This window comes from Tubulanus polymorphus, chromosome 2, assembly GCF_964204645.1.
Source record: "Tubulanus polymorphus chromosome 2, tnTubPoly1.2, whole genome shotgun sequence".
NCBI classification, from domain to species: domain Eukaryota; kingdom Metazoa; phylum Nemertea; class Palaeonemertea; order Tubulaniformes; family Tubulanidae; genus Tubulanus; species Tubulanus polymorphus.
The window spans coordinates 19,359,222-19,383,962 of NC_134026.1; the positions used below are offsets into that span (position 1 = coordinate 19,359,222).

The 24,741-nt window shown below is 38.1% G+C and overlaps 2 protein-coding genes across 2 annotated transcripts; both read left to right on the forward strand.

The window, feature by feature from the left end:
* Nucleotides 1-167: 167 nt before the first annotated feature.
* On the forward strand, nt 168-17,157 carry LOC141898703 (E3 ubiquitin-protein ligase Bre1-like). Its single transcript, XM_074784754.1, has 20 exons — nt 168-381; nt 1,161-1,309; nt 1,984-2,151; nt 2,321-2,402; nt 3,113-3,245; nt 3,549-3,694; nt 5,385-5,578; nt 9,251-9,481; nt 9,902-10,027; nt 10,533-10,706; nt 11,287-11,422; nt 11,911-12,032; nt 12,617-12,915; nt 13,264-13,348; nt 14,129-14,311; nt 14,760-14,888; nt 14,992-15,164; nt 15,764-15,941; nt 16,215-16,316; nt 16,406-17,157. Exons 2-20 carry the CDS (start codon nt 1,187-1,189, stop codon nt 16,580-16,582), a joined length of 2,961 nt encoding a protein of 986 aa, XP_074640855.1. The 5' UTR covers nt 168-381; nt 1,161-1,186; the 3' UTR covers nt 16,583-17,157.
* Nucleotides 17,158-17,960: 803 nt separating this feature from the next.
* LOC141899462 (uncharacterized) lies at nt 17,961-23,133 on the forward strand. The gene is made up of 2 exons (XM_074785806.1): nt 17,961-18,041; nt 19,404-23,133. The coding sequence occupies exon 2, from the start codon at nt 19,413-19,415 to the stop codon at nt 21,567-21,569; it is 2,157 nt and encodes a 718-aa protein (XP_074641907.1). The 5' UTR covers nt 17,961-18,041; nt 19,404-19,412; the 3' UTR covers nt 21,570-23,133.
* Nucleotides 23,134-24,741: the final 1,608 nt, after the last annotated feature.

Here is a 24,741-nt window from a genome sequence, read left to right on the forward strand (position 1 = left end):
AAACAAAGGAAAACCTTACTTAGATTACGATTTTGGTTTTATTATCATTTATGGTAATCAACGAAAGATTCGGAATTCATTTCACTAGATGAATCCGGAAAGCCGGATTGCGATCCCTATTTGAGTCCAGCGTCCGACATTTAATACTGCGTCTCTCTGTTTCTGTTTCCGGGTGCTAATATTGAACAAAAACGAAAAAAATGCCCTGAATCATGGTTTTGGGTATGGATAGGGCACAAAATGCCATCTGAAGACACGTAGAAAGAAGCAGATTTACAAATTATTGTCCAAAGCATCATAAGAACCGCTTTTTAAAACAGTGAAGCAATAATTCGTGTAAAAAAATAAAAACCAAAGGTGTTTGTATTTTGTAAAAAAAAGGTAAGAAAGAGTCGGTCCCACCACATCTACACTCAATGACAATTAATAGTCCACCAAATCACTCTTCTCACTTCACTAAACTGAAACTTATGGACTCTTAAAATGATGGCAGGTGATATTTTGCCAATGCGGCATTATTCCTGTTACTTATCGCTATTTTGCCAACCCAATGGCGCGTTCTGATTGGCTTATTGACGCCACGCAAGCACACCGAGGTGCGCGACTTAGAAAATGTGAGGAAAGTGTGGAGAACAGAGTTAGAGATAATAGGAGCATAGAGCAGGATTCAAACCTGGACCAGCATATTGCTAGCCTAACATCTTTCCACTAGATAAAACCATCAAGCTCACTGAAAACCAGTTGTATATTTTCACTAGGCCTACATATAGCCTCACCTTACCCTACCTATCCCTAGGGGTAAAAAACGGTCCCTTAACCTCACTCTAACTCTTATCCTAACCCTCTAGACCCTAACCCTATTGGAACCCTAACCCTAAACCAAGAATATATAATGATTTTATTGTTATATTTTATTAGTTTATCTTACATATAGCCACTGGCAAAATAGCGTCTACTAAAATAACGCCGCATTGGCAAAATATCCACTTCCGAAAATGATATGAGTAAATTCAGGTCTAACTGCAGTTTAGGTCACCTTTCCACTGTGTGTGTGTGAAGCTAGTGTTTTTAAAGAATAATGTTACGGTTAGAGTAGGTACATAACTCTGTTATCTTTATCTCAAATTCAATGATATTTCGTAATAATTTCTGGCATGCAGGTTAACTTCTACACGAGAAGGGCAGTATGGCGACGAAAAGAACTCACAGTGATGCCACTGGTTCATCGGAATCATCATCTGATCATCCTCCCGTCAAGAAAGCTGCCAAATACTTAGATGAATTTAAGATCGGACCTGTGTCTACGATGGTATGTATTGTAATACAGGGTGACTTAAATAGACAAATTTTGGTTTGAATGAAATGGTTAATTTTCTTACTGTTTCACTGATAGAGTATGTTGGTTTATCAAAGTAGAAAAGCTTCAAAACATTCTAGCAGTGTATATCCATTTGTCTAACATGTGTCTAAAACTGAAAAGGCAACTATGTCTTAGTTTTATGGGCAATCAATCTCTTAGAACATCTATCTAGAATCTATTTTAACGTATTTTGAATTTCTGATAGGCCCCTGTTCATTTGGGTATTCCACAGTTTATATTGATGAAGATGAACTTGTGTAGGGGCCAATTTATGTGCGAGACGGTTCAAAACTTTTGTCTATCAGCCTTCTTTAAACGCTCTAAAGGCCTATCCAGCGCTTAGTGAGGGATATTGACCAGAAATGTTGAGTACAAGATCCTCCGATTATTTGCGCAAAATACTTTTTCCGATGCTTAGATGCTTAGACTTTGCAAGGTCTCTATAGTTTTGAATTTTTTGAAATAGCTTTCGGCGATATGTCAATATTTCGAATTCAAGTCGGCCGACCATGTACCATACCCCTAGCAGTTTTTGTATTAGACCTAATGCAAAATGGACTGAATCGGTAAGTAAACAGCTCACCTGGCTTGAAAGCTAAAAATGACTGCCTTTTCTCACACAGGAAGAAATGGACATGAAAGTTTTGGCGTTTCAAAACAAGAAACTGTGCGAGCGTTTGGAGCAGCGCCGTAAGGCGGAGGCAGAACTGAGGCAACGCATTGAACAGCTAGAAAAACGCCAGGCAACTGATGATGCTGTGCTGTGTATTGTAAATCGATACTGGAATCAGGTAATGGAGGTTGAATGAATATGATTGATGAAATGATAATTTTCTCATTCCTTATGCACAAATTTAAGTTTCTTCATCTTTCATCATGGTAATTGTAAAACACACTGCGTATATATGACATTTTCATTGACTTTCGTTGTCATTAAAGCTGAGATATTTTTTGTTTTAGCTGGATGAAGACATAAGAATACTATTGCACAGATTTGATGCAGAGACGGTTGGTGATGACACTAATGGAACCACTATACTGAGTAAGTTACGATATACGGTGCATGTATGTACAATGTACCATTGAGACCTTGCCTGACACTGGTGTTTGCTGGTGTGATGTGCCTCGACCCCTAGTTTATATAATGATAATAATTGAGCGAGCGGTGTGGGCGAGTTGTTAGAGCGTTTGACTCTGGGAAGCCGGGTCGCAGGTTTGATTCCTGTACATTACCGTAGTTTCCTTGGGTAAGACACTTATCCTCATTGCCTCTCTCCACCTAGGAGTAAATGATTACCTGGCCTGATAGATGACTCCCAAGTGCTTAGTAGCTGCTCGGATGTTACTTCTCCCAGGCAGAGATGACTGATACATGGAATAAAGTTATAGGCTTGGGTAATGATACCAAATTTGGAGCGCATTTGAACTCACTCTGGTTAGGATACCTGCGCTATATAAATGTCAATTATTATATGATATTTTTCATAGAATTTTCCCCAAATTAGTATGGTCTGCTCCTGATTTTTACGATCTTTGAATGCATTAGAGTGACATAGATGGGAAGTGATTTTTTAGGTCAGATTCCATCCGTCCGATATTCGATCATGATATTTTAGGGTAAAAATCTCAGGCTAGAAAATCCGGCTTATTGTCCGGAAAATATCGTGTGTACATTATCAATATTCATCGCTGTTGTTGTATTAAATTAATATAGATTATTATGAATTTTATGTTTTGCTTTTATTTCGACAGATGTCACGCAGGCAACCACGTCTTTTTTGGCTCAGCTGTCATCGTGGGATAAACAGGAAATTGAAGATAAACTTCATCAACGAGTCGAATTTTCAAAGCGATCCGTCGGAAAACTCATACAGGCTTACGATAGGTACAAATCTTCTGATAACTACCGGGGCTTCGAGATGCAATCTGAATCAATTTCGGGCACCAAGCCCTTCTCTGTATTTTACGAAATATGACATTTAGACATGTCAAAGAAAAATCTTAGTAGCAGATATAAACAAAGGTTGACTGACCATATTACTGTCAAGACTAATGCCTTCTCGTTGAGTAATAGGCGTAGTTCTGCGACAGGTGGGCGAAGCGCTCGTCCTCTATTCAAGCGGATAGAATTTCCTGGCATGGCGTCGTTTGTTGATGATCGAAGTTGTTGTTCGTCGTTATTTTGTAGATTGTTGCAACGGAACGAGAAGTTGCGCCGCGTCGTACTCGGCGACGACAACAAAAAACAAGACGAGGCAAGCGGCGGCGATGAGGACAAGGAAGGTGAGCATGAAAATGAGAAGAACGGTGAAGCCAATGACAACGTCGCCGAAGGTAGGCTCCAATCGGTTTATATCGTACACACCAAGTTCCCGGTAGTAGCTGGAGCACGAGGTTTCAAGTTTGCAACATACAAGTACGCGCGCGCGCACGCACACACGTCGACATCATCCGCGTTTAGACTTACTATTAAACATTAGTTTCATTCGTTCGTCACCGATTTCGGTCGACGTGCACATTGCATTTCTTTTCGTACTGTCCAGAGATGATAGAAAACACTTCTTCGGTAGTTTTCGTTTTTTTTAATTTAGTGAAGTCGTTTCGTACGGCTTCGACGATACGTGCATTTACGAAGCCACGTTTCGTGTTTGTTCAAACTTATGATCTCATTTTCGTTTGTGACCTTCCTATCCTCTTTCCTGGTGGATGCTGAATTTCCTCAATGTCTCTTATTTTTAAGTGTCATTCGTTCTCATTCCTATTCGATATGCAGTTGGACTGTTTTAGCGTATTTCAAATGTCAGCTTATGCTGCTTGCATATCAACAACATAGCCTTTGATAAAATGAGATGTTGATGAAATATGGAAATTTTGTGATTATGTAAAAGACGCCGTCAGTGATCTAAGTATTATACAATCATTTTGCACATACTCAACAAGGGTTCATGGCCCAATATTGAATTTGTTCTAACTCTTCAAAAATTCAATTTTTATGATTCATGAAAGATATTCGCAGTCCTTTGGTTAAAAAGAAGTTATATCAATCTGCAAACTTTGGTAGCCATATTTCCACGAAATGGTTGACATGAAAATTAAAGTACAGTACACTGACTCCTCTTTACTCAAATCTTTTCAGGTCAAATTATAGTTTAGCTGGGAACACAAAATTTAGAACTATGATGGATCTTTGCAAATAACAATGATGCATATATAGCCGCTCAGAGAGTTTTATAAATTTATTTCAACAATTGTTAATTACCCTAGCCTATTTTTCTTGATACTGAACTCAGTAACATGAATATTCAGGTGGGTAGGTAGAACAGTATGCATAACTCAAACTATAATCGCTTACGCTCGATGAATTTGAGTTAGGAGGAGTCTAGTACTGTATTCATTATTCTTTAACCTCAAACACCAAGCGGCATTATGATATTCGTTGATTATTATTGTTTCGTCACTTGATTCCATTGATGATCATAGTGTATGCACCGGGTAAGTAAGTACATGCATATGAAGCAAGAATCAAATGATATGTAAGTTTCATTCTTTAACTTCTTCTTTCGCTGATTATTCCGACACCCTGTTAACACACTAGATATCATTTCCTACACGTTCAGTTCTGTATTTCATTATTCGTTGAATACGTATGAGTTTGTTTCGTTTCGTTATACGTATCATAATTTGTTAAAATGTTATGACAAAACTAGCAATCATCAAGTCGTCAAGAGCTCAAAATTGGCCACTGAGAAACCAAGAAGGGCGCACTAGTATTTATGTCGAAAACGTAAGGTCGGATTTTCTGAATTCATAAATTTCTAACAAGCCAGAATTCAGAAAAAATGTTGGACGACACTTTTTTGCGGGTAAAAAAAAGAAGAAAAATCTCTGAAATTTGTATGTGAAGTAAACACTGACAATGATAATCTTCAAATGCTTGTTCGATATGAATGACTTGTGTTCGACCTTTTTGCACGCTCATCTTATTCTAGTGGTGACCGACATTGTATAACCCAATATAATTCAGGTGAAGAAAAGGAGGACCATGAGAAGGAAGTGAGCGATGAAACGCCGGAAGAAATGAAAGATAATGAGAACGAATTGCATTTACAGTTACCCGATCTAATGAAGGTCGAACTGCGAGAACTTCAACAAGAGAACACGCGCTTGAACGACTTGGTCACTGATTTGCACAAAAGTCACCACGAGGCATCGTTAAAGGTTCGTAGTAATATACTTATTTGTTTTATATGCCTTTAGATATGGTCCTGGAGGTGGTTATATCCATAATTATCCTTGTGCTCTACGGTCCTAGTCAACCCAACTAAAATTGGTAAATCAGACACTAAGGTTCTTGGTGAGGGATATTGCTGCTTCAAGAATGACTGTTAACAGTATCTATCGTGATTATCTCACCCCAGGAGGGAGTGGCATTCTTTGTGCAGTGTACATAGTGCACTTGTCTCTGTCATTAGTACTCAGCACACTTTGAATTACATATAAATTTTAGTCCACTTGGCACCTTAGTCCCTTTGGACTATTGCATTAACTTTTCATCCATTGTCCGTCCATTTCTTGAAAGTGGGATGGTGTAATGTGCTAGGTCCACTGATAACACCTTATGGATACTAAGATATTTGGAGATGAAATTAATGCGCAAATTTCTTATGATGATAATAGTAATGATATCTATTTCATCATCGTTTAAAAGGAATGCAAATTTCCAAAGGAATACAATGAATGTACAGAATTAGTAGATTGATGATAGGGGCCTGAACAGAGCCATAAAGGCTGTACAATCACTACGGTGTTCAGACCCCTTGAAAAAAAGTTTAATCATAAGTAGTAATAATGTCTTTATGCGCGGTAAAGATATGTGGTCCGGGTTTTGTATTGTTACCACTCTCAGTGTAACATTCAAAAAATTTGAGGATCGCCATTAAAAATCTACATGGTGCATAAATCATGTTTATCAAGCAAGAACTGCAGAGCTGATTGATATTCAATCCAGACTTTTGTTCAAGAAATAAACAGCAAAAATGACACAACGATGGGGACCTCGAGGAACTGCCGCAAAGTGCCGCACCTAGAAACTGGAAACTTATTCATTAACCCATTAGCACTCTGGAATTTCACAATGTAGTGTCAATCACTCGAAAATGCAAGGGAAAATCCCAATTTATCAGTAAAGAATGGCTCATTCCCAGTTTATTTTCATGTATTACAAGTTGGTGTTAGTCTGTAGTAAAAAGTCAAGGCTTTCATATGATATAACATTTGATGCGGTGGGCCACCAAAATCTTTTGCCCCCCCCTAATCATCCAGGCTTACTTGGATTTAAGTGAGCACTCAGATCTGTCATGTTCATACTAAGCTATTGGGTTTGAATCCCACTATAACTGTTTTTGAGTAGCAGTCGAAAAAAGTGTCAGGGCGGATTCGGGTGGCTTTCTAATTATATTTCATCCAAAAATAACTATGGTATATGACATAAATGTAATTTGATAAACCATGATATACATTTGTTGTAAATCAGTGAAACTTTCGGTACGGTAATTTTACTCAAAGCGTCCTGCATCACAGTTCCCTTGCTTAGTTACACAAACCACAGAACGGTAGGGCAGGGGTGTTTCTTCTATTCGTCATACCAATAGTGACTGTGCTCGAATCTAGGACACCCCTTTCCATCCTCTATGCACCAGGACCACTCAGAATCAGTATCAGCAATAACTGGTTTCGAATCCGGAACACCCCTGGTCCGTCCTCTATGTAGCACCAGGACCACTCGGAATCAGTATCAGTAATAATCTTCTATGTATTGCCAGGCCCATTTCATATAAATGTGTTAATGAAATGAAGAAGAAAGTTTCATCAGTTGATAATGAATATATTTCTATTTACTGATAAATCATCTCGACCTCACATTAGCAATTCATCACAAACCTCGTTTAGAACGAACAGGCTTTGCCTAGAATATCAACAGATGACTTTCTGAATTTGTCATTTGTCACGCAGTATATGATAAAATTTACTGAAGAATCAATGATAGAAAACGCCAAAGCGATTTGTCTAAAACCGACGGTAGTTTTTATGGAAACAAAATATGGTAAACGGTCGACAAAACCGAAACCTTCGCAAACGATAAACAATAAAACTACCGATAAAACCATTCTTAAAACTCTCATTTCCCTTCTAGACGATTCGTCAGTTATACCGAGCTTCGAACGCCGAGTAACGCGACGATAAAATGTCGCCAAAATGAGAATTAGATTAATAAAAATCAATAAGCAAAGTGGAAATGTGACGGTGAGGTAGAGGAAAAAATTCTGCTCGGAAACATCGAAAAGCCAGTATCCGATGTTAATACCGGCGTAACGGATTGGTGTCGTACGCCATGTGATGTATGGCCAATAGTCCGGACAGTTCAGGAATTCAAGGTGTTTTTGGGGTAAAAACTGACAAAAATGCCCGCCAAAACCTAGTGCTAATATAAACAGCATTGCATATTTTGAGATTAATTTTTTGGGAATTTTACGGGATTTCATCGGAAACAGTACGATGATTAAACGCTCTAGACTAAGCAGTACAGTGCACCAGTTACGCGTCATCTGAAATATGTAGAAAAACGGTAACGATATTGATATGAAAATCCACCCGAAATTCCATTCGTTTTCCCGAAACAAAATATCTCCCAAAACGGTGTAAATGTACGCAGTTCTCAGCGGATAAAGAACGAATGTAGCGATCATAAACAAGAGATCGTTTAAAGCGAGAATTTTGATCAGAAAATAAACGTCGGATTTGAATTGTTTCAGAACTAACAGCGTGAATGCGTTGAATGTTATGCCCAGTACTGATGCAGGTAGATAACATCCCAAGTAGATTAAAACGCTGAATTTGAAACTGTAGTTCGCCGGACGAGTTAGAATTCTCTGACACCGGTTGAGCTGGAATGTTGGACCACTCATAGTTGTACTAGAAACATTATCGAACATTTTCATCAGCGGTCTGAAATCTCTGTAATACTGTTCTGTTGTATGAATCTGTTTGAATTGTCTCTTTAGTGAGGAGTAAATTGAATGTAGAGACCGGTCTTCATTAGAGGTTTATTCTCCATAGAATTGTATCCTGTTGTAGATAGTTTCAACGATTCAATTTATGAATAACTGGTTTCACATATCATCATTTCATCAAATGCAGTTCATCTCATAAACTATTGCTAAAAATTTAACCAAATATGTTGTACGTCGGTTGAAATTGTAGATTAGAACTGAAAGGAGTAAATTGAATCATATTCATGGATTTTATGTAATAAAGTTTGAAATTCCATGGTAAATTCCATCAAAATTTCATCTAAAGTTATCTGTAATTTGATAAACCATAATAAACTTTCAGACAGTTATTTTCGAACTCCTCCAGTGTGGAACCCATCATACTTCATTATTTGCAATAACGCTAAAAAGTCCGACTCAAGAATGAAAGCTATGGACTAAAGTCATCACGTGCTCGATGTCAGCAGTGTATTTCATTATACCCCCACCCCCCCTGCAACGAAGTGTAGGGGGTGTACTGATGTCAGCTTGTCTCGTGCCTATCCGTGGACACAATCTTGTCCGGAGATCTCCCAAACTACTGGCGCTCTCTTGTAGTAACAAGCTTAATACACATGCTTAATACATGAAAAAGATGATGTCAGATAAAGTTCTAAATGAAGCAAATTTGATAATGAAGATGTGTTGCAGATATATAGTTGGTGGAATGAGAAGCCCTGTGCATGTGTGATAAATAAATGACCTCAGGATAAACATGTATATCTTGATGGCACTGACAATACAATTAGATATGTGTAAATATCGGTATTTATATCTATGCTTTTCTAATGAACTTTTTCAGTATAAAGATCTCCAAGATAAACTCGCGGCTGCCGAGACTGAGATAGCCGAGTTGAAAAACAAAATGGAAGATGACGATTTCGAACTTCAAGTTTCGAAGGAACGCTGCGAGAAGCTCTCGCTCGCTTATACCGAGGTCCAGAATAAACTGTTAGCGCAGAGAGAATCGACCACTGTGTATCAGATCGATGGTAGCTCAAGTTCGACGTTAGAAGGCGTTTCCAAGTATAAGGTACGGTTACTATACAATAAATCAGTGAACTGAGAAAGTCTTTGAAGGAATTTTCTTCAGAAAAAAAGCTTTGTGGCAAGCGGAGTCTACGGGTTTTGGTATTTACAATATTTAAAAAATTTTCGGGCTTCTTTTTATTTGATATTCAATGTGTTCGCCGTAATATTTTTGAATTGCTTCATGCCCGGTAACAAAGAGTCTAAAATTCAGAAAATGTGAGGTTTGACTATTCTTGCTTGGAGACGGTTTGAGTTACGTAACTGCAAAATAGATAATCTATCATAGATAATTCTAGAAAAAAAACAGTGGTCAAAACCCAACTATAAATTCATTTTTGTATATCAGTAGTATGATTTGCTGCGAGAAATGTAACCTATGTCGGTTTGATCAGCTGACTGGTGTATCATCATTTATTTGCAGTTCAATCAACTGGTGGGTGAATTAGAGGAGACGAGAGAACAGACAGCATCGCGACTTAATGAACTCGAAAAACTACAAAAAGAACATCAAGAATCCGTAAAAGAGGTTGAACGACTACAATTAGAGGTAGGTTTTCAGTTAATATGAATTATGATATTTATTATGAATTATATGAATAATGATGTTTATGATGAATTATGAAATTTATAACTTCTGATACAAAGGAAATATATATGTATACCGGTACATGTATGTATGTAAGTTTAGTAGACACTTGAGGATCTATGGGTTAAAAGTTATCCTTGCGTATGTAATATCAGAGTACAAATGAGTGAGAACATAGATCAGAAAGCATGCTTTCACCACCTTCCCAGCAGGCAGGTAAAAACAGACCCCAGACATTGAAAGAACTGTTTTTATGTTGGGTTTTCTGATGTAAAATGAATTCAGACAATGTATATATACAATGTGCCTACTCGGCCCTAGGTTGCATGATGAAGCAAAAACATATGAGTCATTGATAATTCGCAAAAAATTTTATGAGTGCTTAGAAAAACTAGCCCAGTGTTGTATGGACTTATATGAATACTAAATGAACAATCTGATGAACAAATAACTTTATATATTTCAGCTCCAACAGTTGCCGGAGAAAGTGATTGTGGATACAACTGAATACAAGTGTCTTCAGTCAAAGTTTTCAGTATTGTACAACGAATCGATGCAGATGAAACAACAACTGGAGGAAACGAGGACCACTTTACAGAACAGTAAAAATGCTCATCTACGACAAATTGAGCAGATGGAGGTATGCTACTAGGATGTTTAGATTCAGTATTGTTTGGGCCAGTTTACCCCTCTTAGTACAATAATAATAATCTATTAGATGATAATACATGTAGATATACACGTTAGCCGCTGAAATTGAGCATTTTCAGTAGAGTTGTGATAGTAAAAGTGTATGTAGGCTCATTATGCAAATACAGTATGTTGAATTATCTAATAAATCTAACAGCTTTTTGCCAAGTAATTCTAAGTAACTAATTGTGACTGAAATAGTTGTGGTGGGTTTTGTGGAGAGACAACATAGTGAGTTCAGGAGTTTGCCGCTTTTGTTTTCCTGGATCCAGTTTCACAGTTCCGACTTCAGATATAACTCTGAGTTAAAACATTGAAAATTAACTAATTTCAACTCGGATTTGAATCTAACTCACAACTGTGGAACTGAGTTCTAGTTCTTAACAACTCATGTCAAACTTCACATGCTACATGATACAGTGTGAAGATATTTGGATTGATCGATTGATTTTATCTTAAAAATTTGTAGTAATTACGTACAGAATATGCATATGTTGTTATCAAATGTGTACTTCGTCATCTAAATTCAGGGCGATGAACTTGCTTGTCAGAAGAAGCTGAGAACCGAGGTCATTCAACTCGAAGATAATTTGGCTCAAGTCCGCAAAGAATACGAGATGTTACGAATTGAATTCGAACAAACCTTAGCAGCAAATGAGCAAACAGGTAAGTGAAAGGTTTATCCAATTTGATTTTGATCGATTTGATTTTGAATCTGTCCAGAAGTCCAGAAATTATACAGAATTATCCAAATAATTCTGATGAGTTCTGATCTAAGACATGGGGTGTAGGTGGCAGAATCCTGGAAGTAATATACTTTCCATGAATACTTAACTGTCAACAATAGTTCTCAGCTGAAAGTGATTTTGTTTAATTGTCAATAAGGATGATGATAATCATATTTCAGGGTACCAGTATGGACATGTACCAGTTGCATCATACTGAGCAATATCGGTCCCAAAAGTTAAATATATATATAATTTCCCTGACGAATGTCCAAAAATGGTCTTTAATCTTTAGACTAGTTTTCAGTTGTTAGATTGGCTATAGAACTTAGTTGGTCTGAACCTGGTCTTAAATCTAAGCCATGATTGCAAGCGGCCCCAGCTTTATAAATTGATCAGTTACCCATGATTGGTTATTTCTTTTTGCAGGTCCCATTAATCGTGAGATGAGACATTTGATAACCAGTTTACAGAATCACAACCATCAGTTGAAAGGTGAAGTTAATCGATACAAGCGGAAATTACGCGAAGCACAAACCGATATCGCTAAGGTAATGAAGAAAACATCGCTCTTCCTTAATTTCTGGAAAGTTTTAATGTAGAAAAAAATTATTTTCGGTGGGATTTCATTGGTCTAAATTTCAAGGAAATAACGAAAACATCCCTCCTGCAATAATTCTAGGGTTAAGATTGCATACCATTTTGGTTTTATTTGACAGTACATGTTCATGATATACACAATATTCGCAACATCCTCCATTCTTTGCCTTTCTGGATTTGAGGAATGCCATTTAATAGAATATCGCAATACTGCAGCATACCACAATAACATGAAATTCTACCAGGGCATACAGTTATTGGAAGTTTGAGTTATTGGAAGTCAAATCCTAATAGAGAGAACTGTGGAACCAGTATCCCAATGTGTGAATACTAGATAAGATTTTCACCAGCATCTTGCCTTGCCATGACAGTGATAACCTTAGATATCAGCATTTAAAAATTAGGTTCATTACTCTAATAATTAGTTAGACTAAAAACATGTACAAATTGCGTCACGCGTGAAATGACTCTTGTTTTTCTAATACGATAGGTTTCGTAGATGTGTTGATACTAGATAAGATTTTCACTATTTCAGTTCAAAGCCGAGTTAAATCTTCACGACGGCGTAAAACACGAAGTGAAAAGCGAATTGGACGAGCCGGTCGCTGTAAAAACTGAGGACGTACCCGAGATCAAGAAAGAGCCGGTGGAAGTACACGTGAAACTCGAACCGGAAGACGACTACAATCGATGCGAGGAGAAGAAAGACATCGAACACGAAATCAAGAAACGCGAACGCCACGGCTCGGAGAAGCATCGAGAGGAGAAAAAACACCGCGAACGGGAAATGAAAGCCGATCCAGAAATAATCAAAGATCTCAAAGCGCAGCTTAAGTAAGCTTGTCTCACTGTTTCTTTCCTCGTCAAATACTGAGCATTATCCTGAGCTTATTTCATCAACTTTGAAAGAAATCCTTAGAATAGATATTCCGTTCAAAAGTATCCACCAAAATGTCTGATGTTAGCTTGCTTCGAGGCTTCTGGAGACTGCATATTGTATAGCAAAGACACTATTACATTTGAATTCGACTATTAAGATGTTTTTTTGCTATTCACTTAATGTTTTTAATAGTACACTAATGTTCACTTTCTTAAGTTAAGACACTGATTTCAACTACTACTTTTGTTCCCAATATGTATCTAAGACCTGAGCAATTTTAGTTTTACGTATTCTATTTACAGAAAATCGCAAGATAGTCAAAAGGAGATGAAATTGTTATTAGACATGTATAAAAGTGCACCGAAAGAACAACGTGATAAGGTTATGGTAAGTGTTTTAAAAATTGAATGATATTCATCATGAAATAGTCTGTGGAAGAGACAGTCGCTTTCCATAAATACCCTATGAATCATAGAATACAATATGATAATTATTATAATAATTATATTGATTATTATTATAAGTATTAGGTAGTTTATTTCTTTATTTAAAAGTACAAAATGATAACATAGTCACATCACAATTACATAAGTGGGATAAGTACAACAATGCACTTTGCTACTATACAATGTAGTACCAGAAAAATGACAAAAAGGACTATTAGGGCATACATTTTAACAAAAAAGCACTGGCAGAATAGTATAGTATTGGATGAAATCACGGAATGTGAGTTGAACAAAGAAATGAAGAAAACTAGCGATGAGTTCAATATGAAGCGTTTTTGTTACTGGTATCCATTCATTGATTCGGTGAATGTGACAGATGGTAGTGGCGCTGTTTTGGTGTAATTCATAGAGGCAGCTATATCTCCCAGACAGATAAAGATATATGAAAAATACATGCAAAATGAACTGTACATGCCCAATAAATATTATTAGCAAAGGAACTTGTCACAAAAGAATTTAGGGTAATGTGTATGCTCTGGCGAGGGGATGGGACCAAACTGCAGATTGATTTAGGTTTCTTTTTATTCAAAAAGATTTTTGTTGGTTTCAGTGGTCATAAATTATAAGGCAAGAGCGAAGTAAAATGTGTCGTACTGTGTAATGTCGAATTTTCGAGAAAGTTCATCATTTTCAATGAATCTGTTTGTGTGTATTTTGATAGTTGATGGCGAACGAGAAGAAAGCTCGTCAGGAGATCGACGACTTGAAGGCTCATATACGAAAATTGCAGGAGAATGAACGTAAAGAGAAGCGCAAGCTAGCGGACGACGACGCGATCAGAAAAATTAAAAAACACGAAGAAACTATCGATGAACTACAGAAAAATCTGAAGGCACAAAAACAGGTGAGGTCAACAGGTGTTCTCTACAAACAGTTTCTTAGGCAGAAGATGACTTTATTTGACCATAACTTTCATGTTTGAGATATAATGCTGTATGATGACACTGGCTTGTATTGAGTTTTATGGACTCGGTGAAATGTGTTTGCTGCCAACTATGAGATATCTTGTAGCTCCAGTTCTTCGTCCATTGTCACTATGAGTTCATTAACTCATTGCAATGCTGACCCTTCTAATTCAATGTTTGATATTTGTGCTCTGACATTCGTAAGGATGAGCGTTCACTGAAAAGCCAGCTCCATTGAGTTACTTAATCAAGGTCATCTCATATCCAAATCTAGATTGTGTTAAACGTGCATGCTGTTTAGAACCCTTCCAACATTTATCAAATGTTTTTGTCTAAGTGTTACCAACATTTTTCAGCGTATGCTTTTACACGCTTCCTTATTTTCAGGAAGAAGACGCCATGCTCAATGAAATGGAGGTCACTGGACAGGCATTCGAAGATATGCAGGAACAGAACGTCAGACTCTTGCAGCAACTTCGAGAAAAAGACGACGCCAACTTTAAACTTATGTCTGAGGTATGTAGAATAGGATATCAGAAATGAATTTCATTCTTTACATCCTTACATGCTTGCATATCATCCGTACATAAATTATTTTATATTAAATGTTTTTATCTAGAGAATCAAATTCAATCAGATACACAAGTTATTGCGAGAAGAAAAAGAAGTTCTCGGCGAACAAGTTGGCACGTTACAGGCGCAGGTCGAAGCTCAGATGCAAGTCGTTCGTCAGCTCGAAGAGAAAGAACGCATTTTACAAAATAACTTATCAACAGTTGAAAAGGAACTTAGGTATGTTTTTAAGATGTAGCACGCAGTTGTGAATAAATCTTTGAAGGACGTATCTTGCTGTCATCGCCTTTAGCTAATGGCTGTAAGAGGGTTAATCAACACTCGATTAACATTCAGGCAAACCAGTCATAGCAGACAAATTTTACTACTTTCAATTATGAAGTGCCTGGTTACCTGAATAAATGATTTGAAATTAATACTTTTCAATTAAGAAAAAAAGAACAAAAATTGTATCCAAATTTCAAAAATTCTTGACCCAAATTTCTGACACTGAACTTAAGTAGGGCACTTTGCAAATTAAGGGGGTTCATTTACTACTCCCGAACCTCCCTCGGCAAAGGCCTGGTCGCTCCATACTTACTCTCTGGCAACCGGCAAACCATGGTTCCATATCGGCTAAATAATAACGGGGATATTCTTTATCCTCAATGCATACATTATTCAAATCTGAATAATGGCTGTTGGATCTATGGCTAACTACACATGATGATTTTGCTTACAACAGTTGTAACTGGGTAGAATCAGGGTGTCCGCAAATGAGATACATGTAATCACTTTTGACAATGAATCATCGTGGATTTTGAATTATTTTTTCACAGTTTAAGGCAACAAGCATTGGAGATGCATAAACGAAAGTCAATAGAGGGCGGTCAAACAGTAAATGATTTACAAATGCATTTAGATAAATATACAGCTCAGTTAAAGGATGCTCAAATGGGTGTGGCAGAAAAGGCTGCTGCTCTAGAAAAAGAGATGTTCAAACAGAAACGAATGCAGGTACGCTTATGTTTTTACATTAACAGAACAGGTCTGTACACCCGTCCCAAAAAATTGTAAATTGAATTTAAATTTTTAGTTAAAATCTGTTGGAACATGGCTCTAAGGCCTGATTTAGGTTGGTTTACTTAAGGCCCAATTCAAGTTGGTTTATTTCCTATTCATTGACCTTCATAAAACTATCAAAACCGGTCCTGATTTTACACCGGCTTAAACTTTGAAATTTCCTGTTCCATGGAAAGACACCCTCTTATTTTCTTGTATGCTTTGTAGGAAGAAATAGCCAGTTTGAAAAAGAAACTGGATCGAATGAAAAAGATTGAATTAGCAGGCACTGCCGATGAGGTACTCCTAGAAGAAATAAAGGAATATAAGGTTCGTGAATTTATTTTTTAGGTTTCGATTTTCGATTGAAAATGTCCGATGTGAATCATTTCGAATAATTTCTCACTTTTCATTTCCAGGAACAATTGACTTGTCCGTCGTGTAAAGTGAAGAAGAAGGACGCCATATTGACGAAATGCTTTCACGTATTCTGTCTGGAATGTTTGCGCACGCGTTACGAGACTCGACAGCGAAAATGTCCAAAGTGCAATGCCGGTTTCGGAGCTAACGATTTTCACAGGGTTTATCTATCCTAAAAGAGAGGGAGAGGAAGGCGGCGATGGTCAAAACCAACATTCCGCACGAATTCAAATTCGTTTTTAGGGTGAATTTGAATTGGTCGGGTATATGTACTGAGCTTGAGAATGGATGCGGTAGTAGAAATGAATTTGTGTTCGAAAATCCAGCATCATGGCTGTAGATACCTGTTCGGTAGTATTACATCGTCATATTGGCATCGATGTTCATTCCAAATCAAGCGATGTTCATTTTATGATTTTGAATGTATTAAGTGGCATTGCACTCTCTGTGCTGGGTTGAACCAAATTTATATTGTATATTATGGATCCGATTTGCAAAATCTGCAAATGTCTTCAGTGATACACGAAAACTAAGTGTTGATTGATGTTACAACAGTTATCATAAGTTCGATGTGTTCTGTTGTTAAGTGTATGCGTTTAGAGATACCCATCACATTGTTTTTGTGATTAATTAGATGTTCCAGGGACCTCCCTGGTTGGTCGAAGTGTAGCATATAGTTCTGGGAAAAGGAAGAAAGAAGTTATTTCCCTACATAAAACTGTAGCGAGGAGTAATTGAAAATTATCCAAAATAAAAGAAATTTTTATGAAATAAATAATCTAGTCTGTTATTATTTGATTTATTATACCATATATACCCCGGTACGTTTACACTATAGTCGACTTTGCATCACTCTGATCTTTTAGTCTGATTTCATGTGAGGTTGACCCACAATTAGTCAATTTGAGGTAGGAATTTTTTGGACAAATGGCACTGTGGACCAAATAGGATAAAAATTAACAACATTTCGAACTCTCACTTGAGATCATCGTCACGACGTTCAACCGACAGGGCCTCGTATCAGAGTTGTAGATTAATGTAAAAATGATAATGTATCAATCCAAAGTGTATATATATATATATGTGTGTGTGCGTGCGTATGTATGTATATATATATATATATATATATATATATATATATATATATATATATATATATATATATATATGAAGTGAACCCCGGGTGCCTTATTCAAACTAATATTGTTTAAAAATTAAGGAACATTAAAAATTTAATAGATTATTGTTCTTACAGTACCTACAACTCTGATACGAGCCCTTGGGGTTCCCGATGCAACTTAATTACCATTTATCCTTAATTAGTTTACAACCCTTTGAAAAATTAAAATCGAATTTTATCTGTCAAGAATTTATGGATAAATTTTTAATGTTCCTTAATTTTTAAACAATATTAGTTTGAATAAGGCACCCGGGGTTCACTTCATTACGCGCGAAAAACTGAATTAATCGGGATTCGAACCCAATTGACATTGATAATTAGCTGCTGGTGTGTCGCTAGGTGGTACCCTGCAACATTTCGGAGCTCTCAATTCAAAAATCTATATGCGAAAAAAAATGTAGAGATCGTTAGTTATTGAACATCACCCAATGAACTAAATCCGACATCTTACATAGGTAATCATTCCTCTAGTGTATCCTAAAAAACTAAATATGCCTGGTAAATGTTATGTGCTGAGCTACTACCTACCAACCAGCAGAAGAACTTTTTCTGCTCAAGAGCCAAGAGGTCACTCAATTCAATAAAAACTTTATTGATCTGTTGTTACACAACAACATCAGACCTACAGCAAAAAAGTGAACAAACTACAGAATCACTGATTATTCTGTGCAAGAAAAAATTGTAGAAAGAGATGTGCGATAATTCATACCCCAAATCTTCCGTCCAAAGATGGATTTCCGACCTGTTAGTATTTTAGTTTCACTTCCATCATTCTTGAGAATAGTGTAAATCCTGGTCACAAAGTTCTGAGATCGGTAGATCACAGCTTTCGTAAAAGCGCTGCGAACCGTAAAAGCGTTCATTATAAGTAAGTGTTTTCCCGATCTCCATTCCAGAAGACAGTACAAATTGAATCAATAATTGTATATATTTTATCGTAAACATTGTATTGATTGTACGTGTAACATTGAAAAAGCCGATTGCGGAAGCAGAACCATCCTCCCACGGCAGGGATTCGAACCGGCTTCAGTAGCTCAGTGAGATAAGGCGTGATGCTGTTGCATCCCTTATCAGTGCTGAAGGACAAGTGAGGTTAAATGAATATTCCAATAGGGTTAGTGTCGGGAAAACAATATCCGAGTGACGTAAAGCCAAAACAAACAAACCTGATGGCATCACTACACTCAGCCACGGCACGAACCTCTGCCACACTAGACCGGGTGCGCAGGTACATGCGCAGCTTTGCTGCACGAAATCTTGCGGCACCAATCAGATGGCTCGTATAATTGCTGAGGTAAATTTCACGGGAGATCTATAAGTGGGAAAACGGAAAACCCGGGCCAAAATAAAACAGGATTTTTGATTGGCTGATAATGACCTCATCTAAGCTGCGCGTGTAGCTAGCGCTCGGTCTAGTGTGGTAGGGTTTCATACCATGGCAATCTCAATGCCATCAGTTATGAATCCCTGCCGGGGAGGATGATGCAGAACCGGCCCGTGTATCTGACGTCTGGGCGAGGCCCGGCCGGGTTGAAGACTTGTGGGTGTGTCTGGGACTGTGACCGTGTTTCAGATGCTACTGGTGCAATTCAATTCAATAGTTGATTTTGTGGCTCAACTTACGGAGATTGAGTCAATTCGAGGGGAGGAGGGTGATGGTGATATGGATTTCATGTGGGCATAGGTGGACAGGGTTCAAACATCCATATTGTGTGTGGACATCTTTTATGGACCTAATCATCCGGGTAGGAGTTGACCTGCTATATCGATGATTGTTGTCGTACAGATATTTACTATACTGCTCTATCAATTTTCAGAATCTAGGGATGGATGATTCGATAGATTCGCAGCTGATATCGTTCTCTACGGTCGACGAAGAAAAAGAATCTGATGTTGCGAGAAAAAAGCGTCGGCGCTCGCAGCTTTATGTGAATAATGAAAATGAGTTTGGTGTTGTCAGTCCTGGTTCCCGACGACTCGAAAATACAGACGAACCTTCATCGTCGTCGCCAACAGAAGAGAAGCTGCAAGACAGTTTTACCAATATCGTTCTTCCATTCGACGAACCAGATGATGCAATATCTATCGTTGGTGAAAAAAATCATAAACCGAAACGAAAACCGAGGCAGTCAGCCGATCGATTTATCATTAATGCTGCCGGCGGTCTGCTGGAGGACGACGGCAACGCGATAGATGCCGACGAAATCCCCGGCATTCGTCGTTCTACGCGATTAAGGCGTAAATCGATCACGTTGTTTCGCAATCAGAAAAAGTTGCAGATGATCGAAGAGGCGGCGACGCGACGCAAAAACGATCGGTATCCGATTCGCGCGATATCGCCTACGAAAGAGCGAAGCGACGAACGGAATGTTGAATTTTTCGGGGAAATAATCGCTATGTGCTCCGTTTCGCCGAGTGTTACCGAGTGTTACGACGTAGTTGCTTCTGAATCTGCGTCACCCGGCCATGACGGCGGTCTTCCCGATCCAGCGGCGAATCTAGACCTTGTTAAGTTATCAAACGACGTTCAATTATCAGAAAACGATGTTTCGGAATCTAAAAGTGTCTCGAAACGAAAAAGAGGCGTTGCTTGTCGAAAAATGGCACCTGCGATCGGAGGTGTCGATAGCGATGTTATCGTTGAAGAGACCTGTAACAGCGATATTCCTGTTTCATCGGAACAAACGTTGGTAGAAACAGAAAGGCCCGTCAGGAGAACTAGAACTCGACTAAATATCGATACTCAGAATCGGACTGTTAGCGAGGGTAAACCTACCAGGCGCAGATTTGGCAACAATAACCAGAAGAATGTCGAAGACTCGACGTCGACGAAAACTGATTCGCCGCGGAAAAAACGGAAAACGAAAAAATCTGAATCGCCCCAACTGAATTTAGAAGAATATTACACGAATAAAAACTATAAGAAACCGGATGAGAAATCGTGGGAAACGATCTACGAGGAATCGCCAACGACGACGAGCGCGGCAAATCAGTCGGGTCATACGGGTAAGAACGCAACGCGCGTCGGAATCGGGAAGAAACGATTGAAACGTTACATCCTATTCGACGAGGGTCTCGTTGCCAAGTATAAACAGCGGTTTTTGAAAGCGCGTAAACGTGGTCGCAAACGTTTGACCGGCAAACGCGAGCAGTTGATCGAACGGTTGCTCGACGAGAAATTGGACAATTTAGCGCGCAGCTTGGCGAGTAGTGCGGGTGATGGCGACGGTGTCGATACCGCGGCGCTGTCTCCGGTATCGCGTTGTACGAAAGTTTTGGATTCGACGGACAATGATCGCGTTTCATTGAGCAGTGATATGTCAGCGGTTACGACGTCTCCTCACCGGAAGAGTATACAGTCAACTTCGGACTGTAACAACAAACTTGCTTTCGGTGAGAAAATAAGTGAAACTGAAAACGTTAACGATCGTGTCGTAACCGATGTCGTAACGGAACAAGATTCATTCGGATGCGCGCAAAATAATGATAATTTTTCTGTCGAAAATGCGTTTTCGTGTGAACATGGCGTAGAAACAGAATTCAGTGCAATAATCAAGCCAAAAATTCTTCGCGGTGATGTGGTTTCGGAGAAAGTAAAGCCTACCCCTCGAGAAGAGGTCGAGAATGTATCTGCGCTTTCCGACGAGGCAGAAAATGTGTTCGCGTCAGTGCGGAATTCATGCGGAGACGCCGCGAAGAATGCACCTGCGTTGTCGCAAATAACAGCTGCCGCGACGAATATACCTCATGATAGTCAACAAGGATGTGTCTGGTCTCATAGGTTCGATGATTCGATTTGCAGTCAGTCCGACGACGTTCCACTACACGATTCTATCGATTCCGAAAAAATGAATTCGGAAATATCCGAAAATATACAAGAATCGCGAACAACTGTCGACTCGAGACGGAGAGTGTCGGATTCCGATCTGCTCAATACAGCTCTGCTAGATTCTAACGACAGTGGTGATTGCGCTATTGCATAGAAGACGCTTATTTCAGATCTTGTTTATTAATCTTTAGCTCGCTCTTAAGACTAGGTCAAATAGACCCCCGAGATGGCTGTGCTGTTAACTTTTCATGTCCAAAAAGGTCATATTTGGTCTGAAATTCAGAGGACTGTGGCGTCTGAATGATAAGCGTTTTTTCATTGAAATTTTTGATGCGTATACTTTGGCAAGGGATTTTATCATATCCAGGCAGACAGGTTTTTGATCACTTAATTTTCACACTATTGGCGACCATCTTAGTATGATCAGTCCTCATTGGAATAGGGATTTTAAGGAGAATACCAACTAACAGGAATTGCGATAGCTCAGTTTGTTGTTGTCGCCACCCTTGTTAAATATTGAACTAGGCCTATATACAAGTTGTCTTCCATGACTACGATCCTGTGCAAATCTAGTTGGTTTATCGGCCACATTAGCAAATCCAAGATGGAAAAAATTTTTTATTTCTATAAATCTTAAACGTCAGGCAAAAAACATTTTGCCTTGTTTCTCATTTCAGCTGAGCTTAAAGATTGACCGGCTGGCCACCTATCTATCCATCCTGTATATAACTTCTTTTATAATCATGATCAAGCTCACAATAACAGACCTTGCAGCTATAGAAATAAACTGATTACAAATTGCAGTGTACGAAAGTGGCCTGGCCGATTAGGAGACACAAGGTATCATTTTTTTAGCCTAAAAACCTGGAAAATGTACCCCAGAGTTTTCTGTTATTACTTACATGAGGTATGGAGTGTATTGAATTTGTTTAGATGATGAATGCGGTAATCTCACTGGATCATCGATGAAATTTCGACTCGATTTCCACAGTTCTCGGTCAAGTTTGCCAGAGAGTTGAATTAGTTTATTTCAATGCTTTTTAGCCCGCTTGGGACTTTAGTCCCAGCGTACGTATTAGGAAAGGGGATCATTATACGCAATGATAGAATTCTGACATCTTTTCTGACGTCTGTCTGGTAGGGGCAGCAGATATTTTATGAGGGGTGGCTGATTTTCAGAGGGGTGGATGTAAAAATGAAAGGGGTGGTCACCTCTCTAAAACCTGGTGTGGAGAACACTGCCTAGTGATAATTATAATGAAATTTACAAAATATATGAATTGTCGATAGTTGTTATAAAAGTACACAGTCAGTTAAGAATAACGATTATCATTTTAAATGAGTGTAATTTGTTCAAAGTTAAACTGTACAATCGTAATTTAATTGATTTTGATAAAATATGCCTATTGTATTCATTCATTTCGTAACATTCAATGTAATTTTTATTGAAAATTGTCTTTTATAAATTACACCCATTCTCAATTGGGCGAAAATACAATGACTTCAATAAAAAGAAAAAAATTGATTCTAAGCATTTTTTCAAGTATGTAGTCCAGATCGTTGCTTCTGAACAGTAAATTTAATCAATACTGATTGATAATCAGTTATCAGTGATTTCATCCAACATTGTAATCAATGGTTGTCATTTGTTGATCGATATGTTGGGGTTGCATTGGGTTTAGGTTTTGGATAGTATTTTATTATATAGTTCATGCTTTTGAAATGGTATTAATAAAGAGATTTAAATGTTATGTAATTGCTAATTATTTTTTCCCTTTTTAGCCCACTTGGGACTTTAGTCCCAGCGGGCTATTGCGTTCACTTTTCGTCCGTCGTCCGTCCGTAGACGGAATCCAGTTATTTTGGGAAGTTTTGAAGACGCTTCAAGGTAACGTCTTGATATTTGGGTTACACATGTATCTACCCTAGACACATCTTAAGCCCAAAAACTGGCCCTGTCAGAATCAAGATGGCCGACTGGCAGCCATTGTTGTTCGCCAAAATCAGCACTTTTTACACATTTTTGAACTTTTTGAGGGAAATTTTGAAGACGCTTTGATCAATTACCTTGATCTTTCGGATATATGTGAATCCCCCCAGGGCCCATCAACATAACAAAAATTGGGTCGGTCGGACTCAAGATGGCCGTCCTATGACCTTTTTAGTGCCCAAAAATGTTAATTTTGGCCCGAATTCTGAGTCCTGTAGCTTCCTACTGGTTTGCCATTTCTTATTACAATTTGTGATGGGTGTTCTTTGGAAAGGGATGTTTTATACCTGAGACAGGTATTTTTCATCAGCCAATTATGACGCAATTGGCGGCCATCTTGGTGTAACCAGTACTCATTCGTAAGTGGGAAAAAGTTTTTCCACATTATATTGATACCTAAGCGTATTTTGCTACCACAATCAATTAGAAAGTTGTAGCTCATAACGTGTTCTATGATTGTGGTGAGTTTCAAGGTAATTGGATTTTGTATATGGCCACCAGGGGCGTTGAATAATACAATATCTTAACATTTCTTTATTATCGTACCTATGAATATTTTGTAACCACAATCAATTGGAAAGTTGTAGCTCATGACATCATCTATGATTGTTGCGAGTTTTAAGGACATAAGTTTTTTTATATGGTCACCAGGGGGCGTTGAATAGTAGAATAACTTAGTATTTCCTTATTATATTTGTACCTAGGCATATTTTGTTACCATGATCAATTGCAAAGTTGTAGTTCATGACATGTTCTATGATTGTGGTGAGTCTCAAGGTCATTGGGTTTTGAATATGGTCACCAGGGGGCGTTGAATAGTAGAATGACTTAGTATTTCCTTATTATATTGGTACCTAGGCATATTTTGTTACCATGATCAATTGCAAAGTTGTAGTTCATGACATGTTCTATGATTGTGGTGAGTTTCGAGGTCATTGGGTTTTGAATATGCTCACCAGGGGGCGTTGAATAGTAGAATGACTTAGTATTTCCATATTAAATTGGTAACGAGGCATATTTTGTTATCACAATCAATTACAAAATCGTAGCTGCTGACATGTTCTATGATTGTGGTGAGTTTTAAGGTCATTGGTTTTTGTAAATGGTCACCAGGGGACGTTGAATATTGAAATTGTTAGATTGTTGAGCATTTGAAACCACTTCCCAAGTGGGCATGGTGTCCCTGGACCCCTAGTTTATACTGGCTAATTGGTAGTTGAATTTAAATGCTTTCCCGTGGACTTTCAATTGATGGATTACTTGTGAGCTCTAGATAGATCTAGTGTAGATTTTCCTTGGACGACAGATGATGGGGCCTATTATTTTCTTTTTACCA

Bases quoted from the DNA above. Each gene is read 5' to 3' on its own strand.
- LOC141898703 (XM_074784754.1), top strand. From the start codon at position 1,187: ATGGCGACGAAAAGAACTCACAGTGATGCCACTGGTTCATCGGAATCA. The intron at 15,165-15,763 runs GTATGTTTTTAA...ATTTTTTCACAG, and splicing joins ACAGTTGAAAAGGAACTTAG to TTTAAGGCAACAAGCATTGG. The intron at 16,317-16,405 runs GTTCGTGAATTT...TTTCATTTCCAG, and splicing joins AAGAAATAAAGGAATATAAG to GAACAATTGACTTGTCCGTC.
- LOC141899462 (XM_074785806.1), top strand. From the start codon at position 19,413: ATGGATGATTCGATAGATTCGCAGCTGATATCGTTCTCTACGGTCGAC.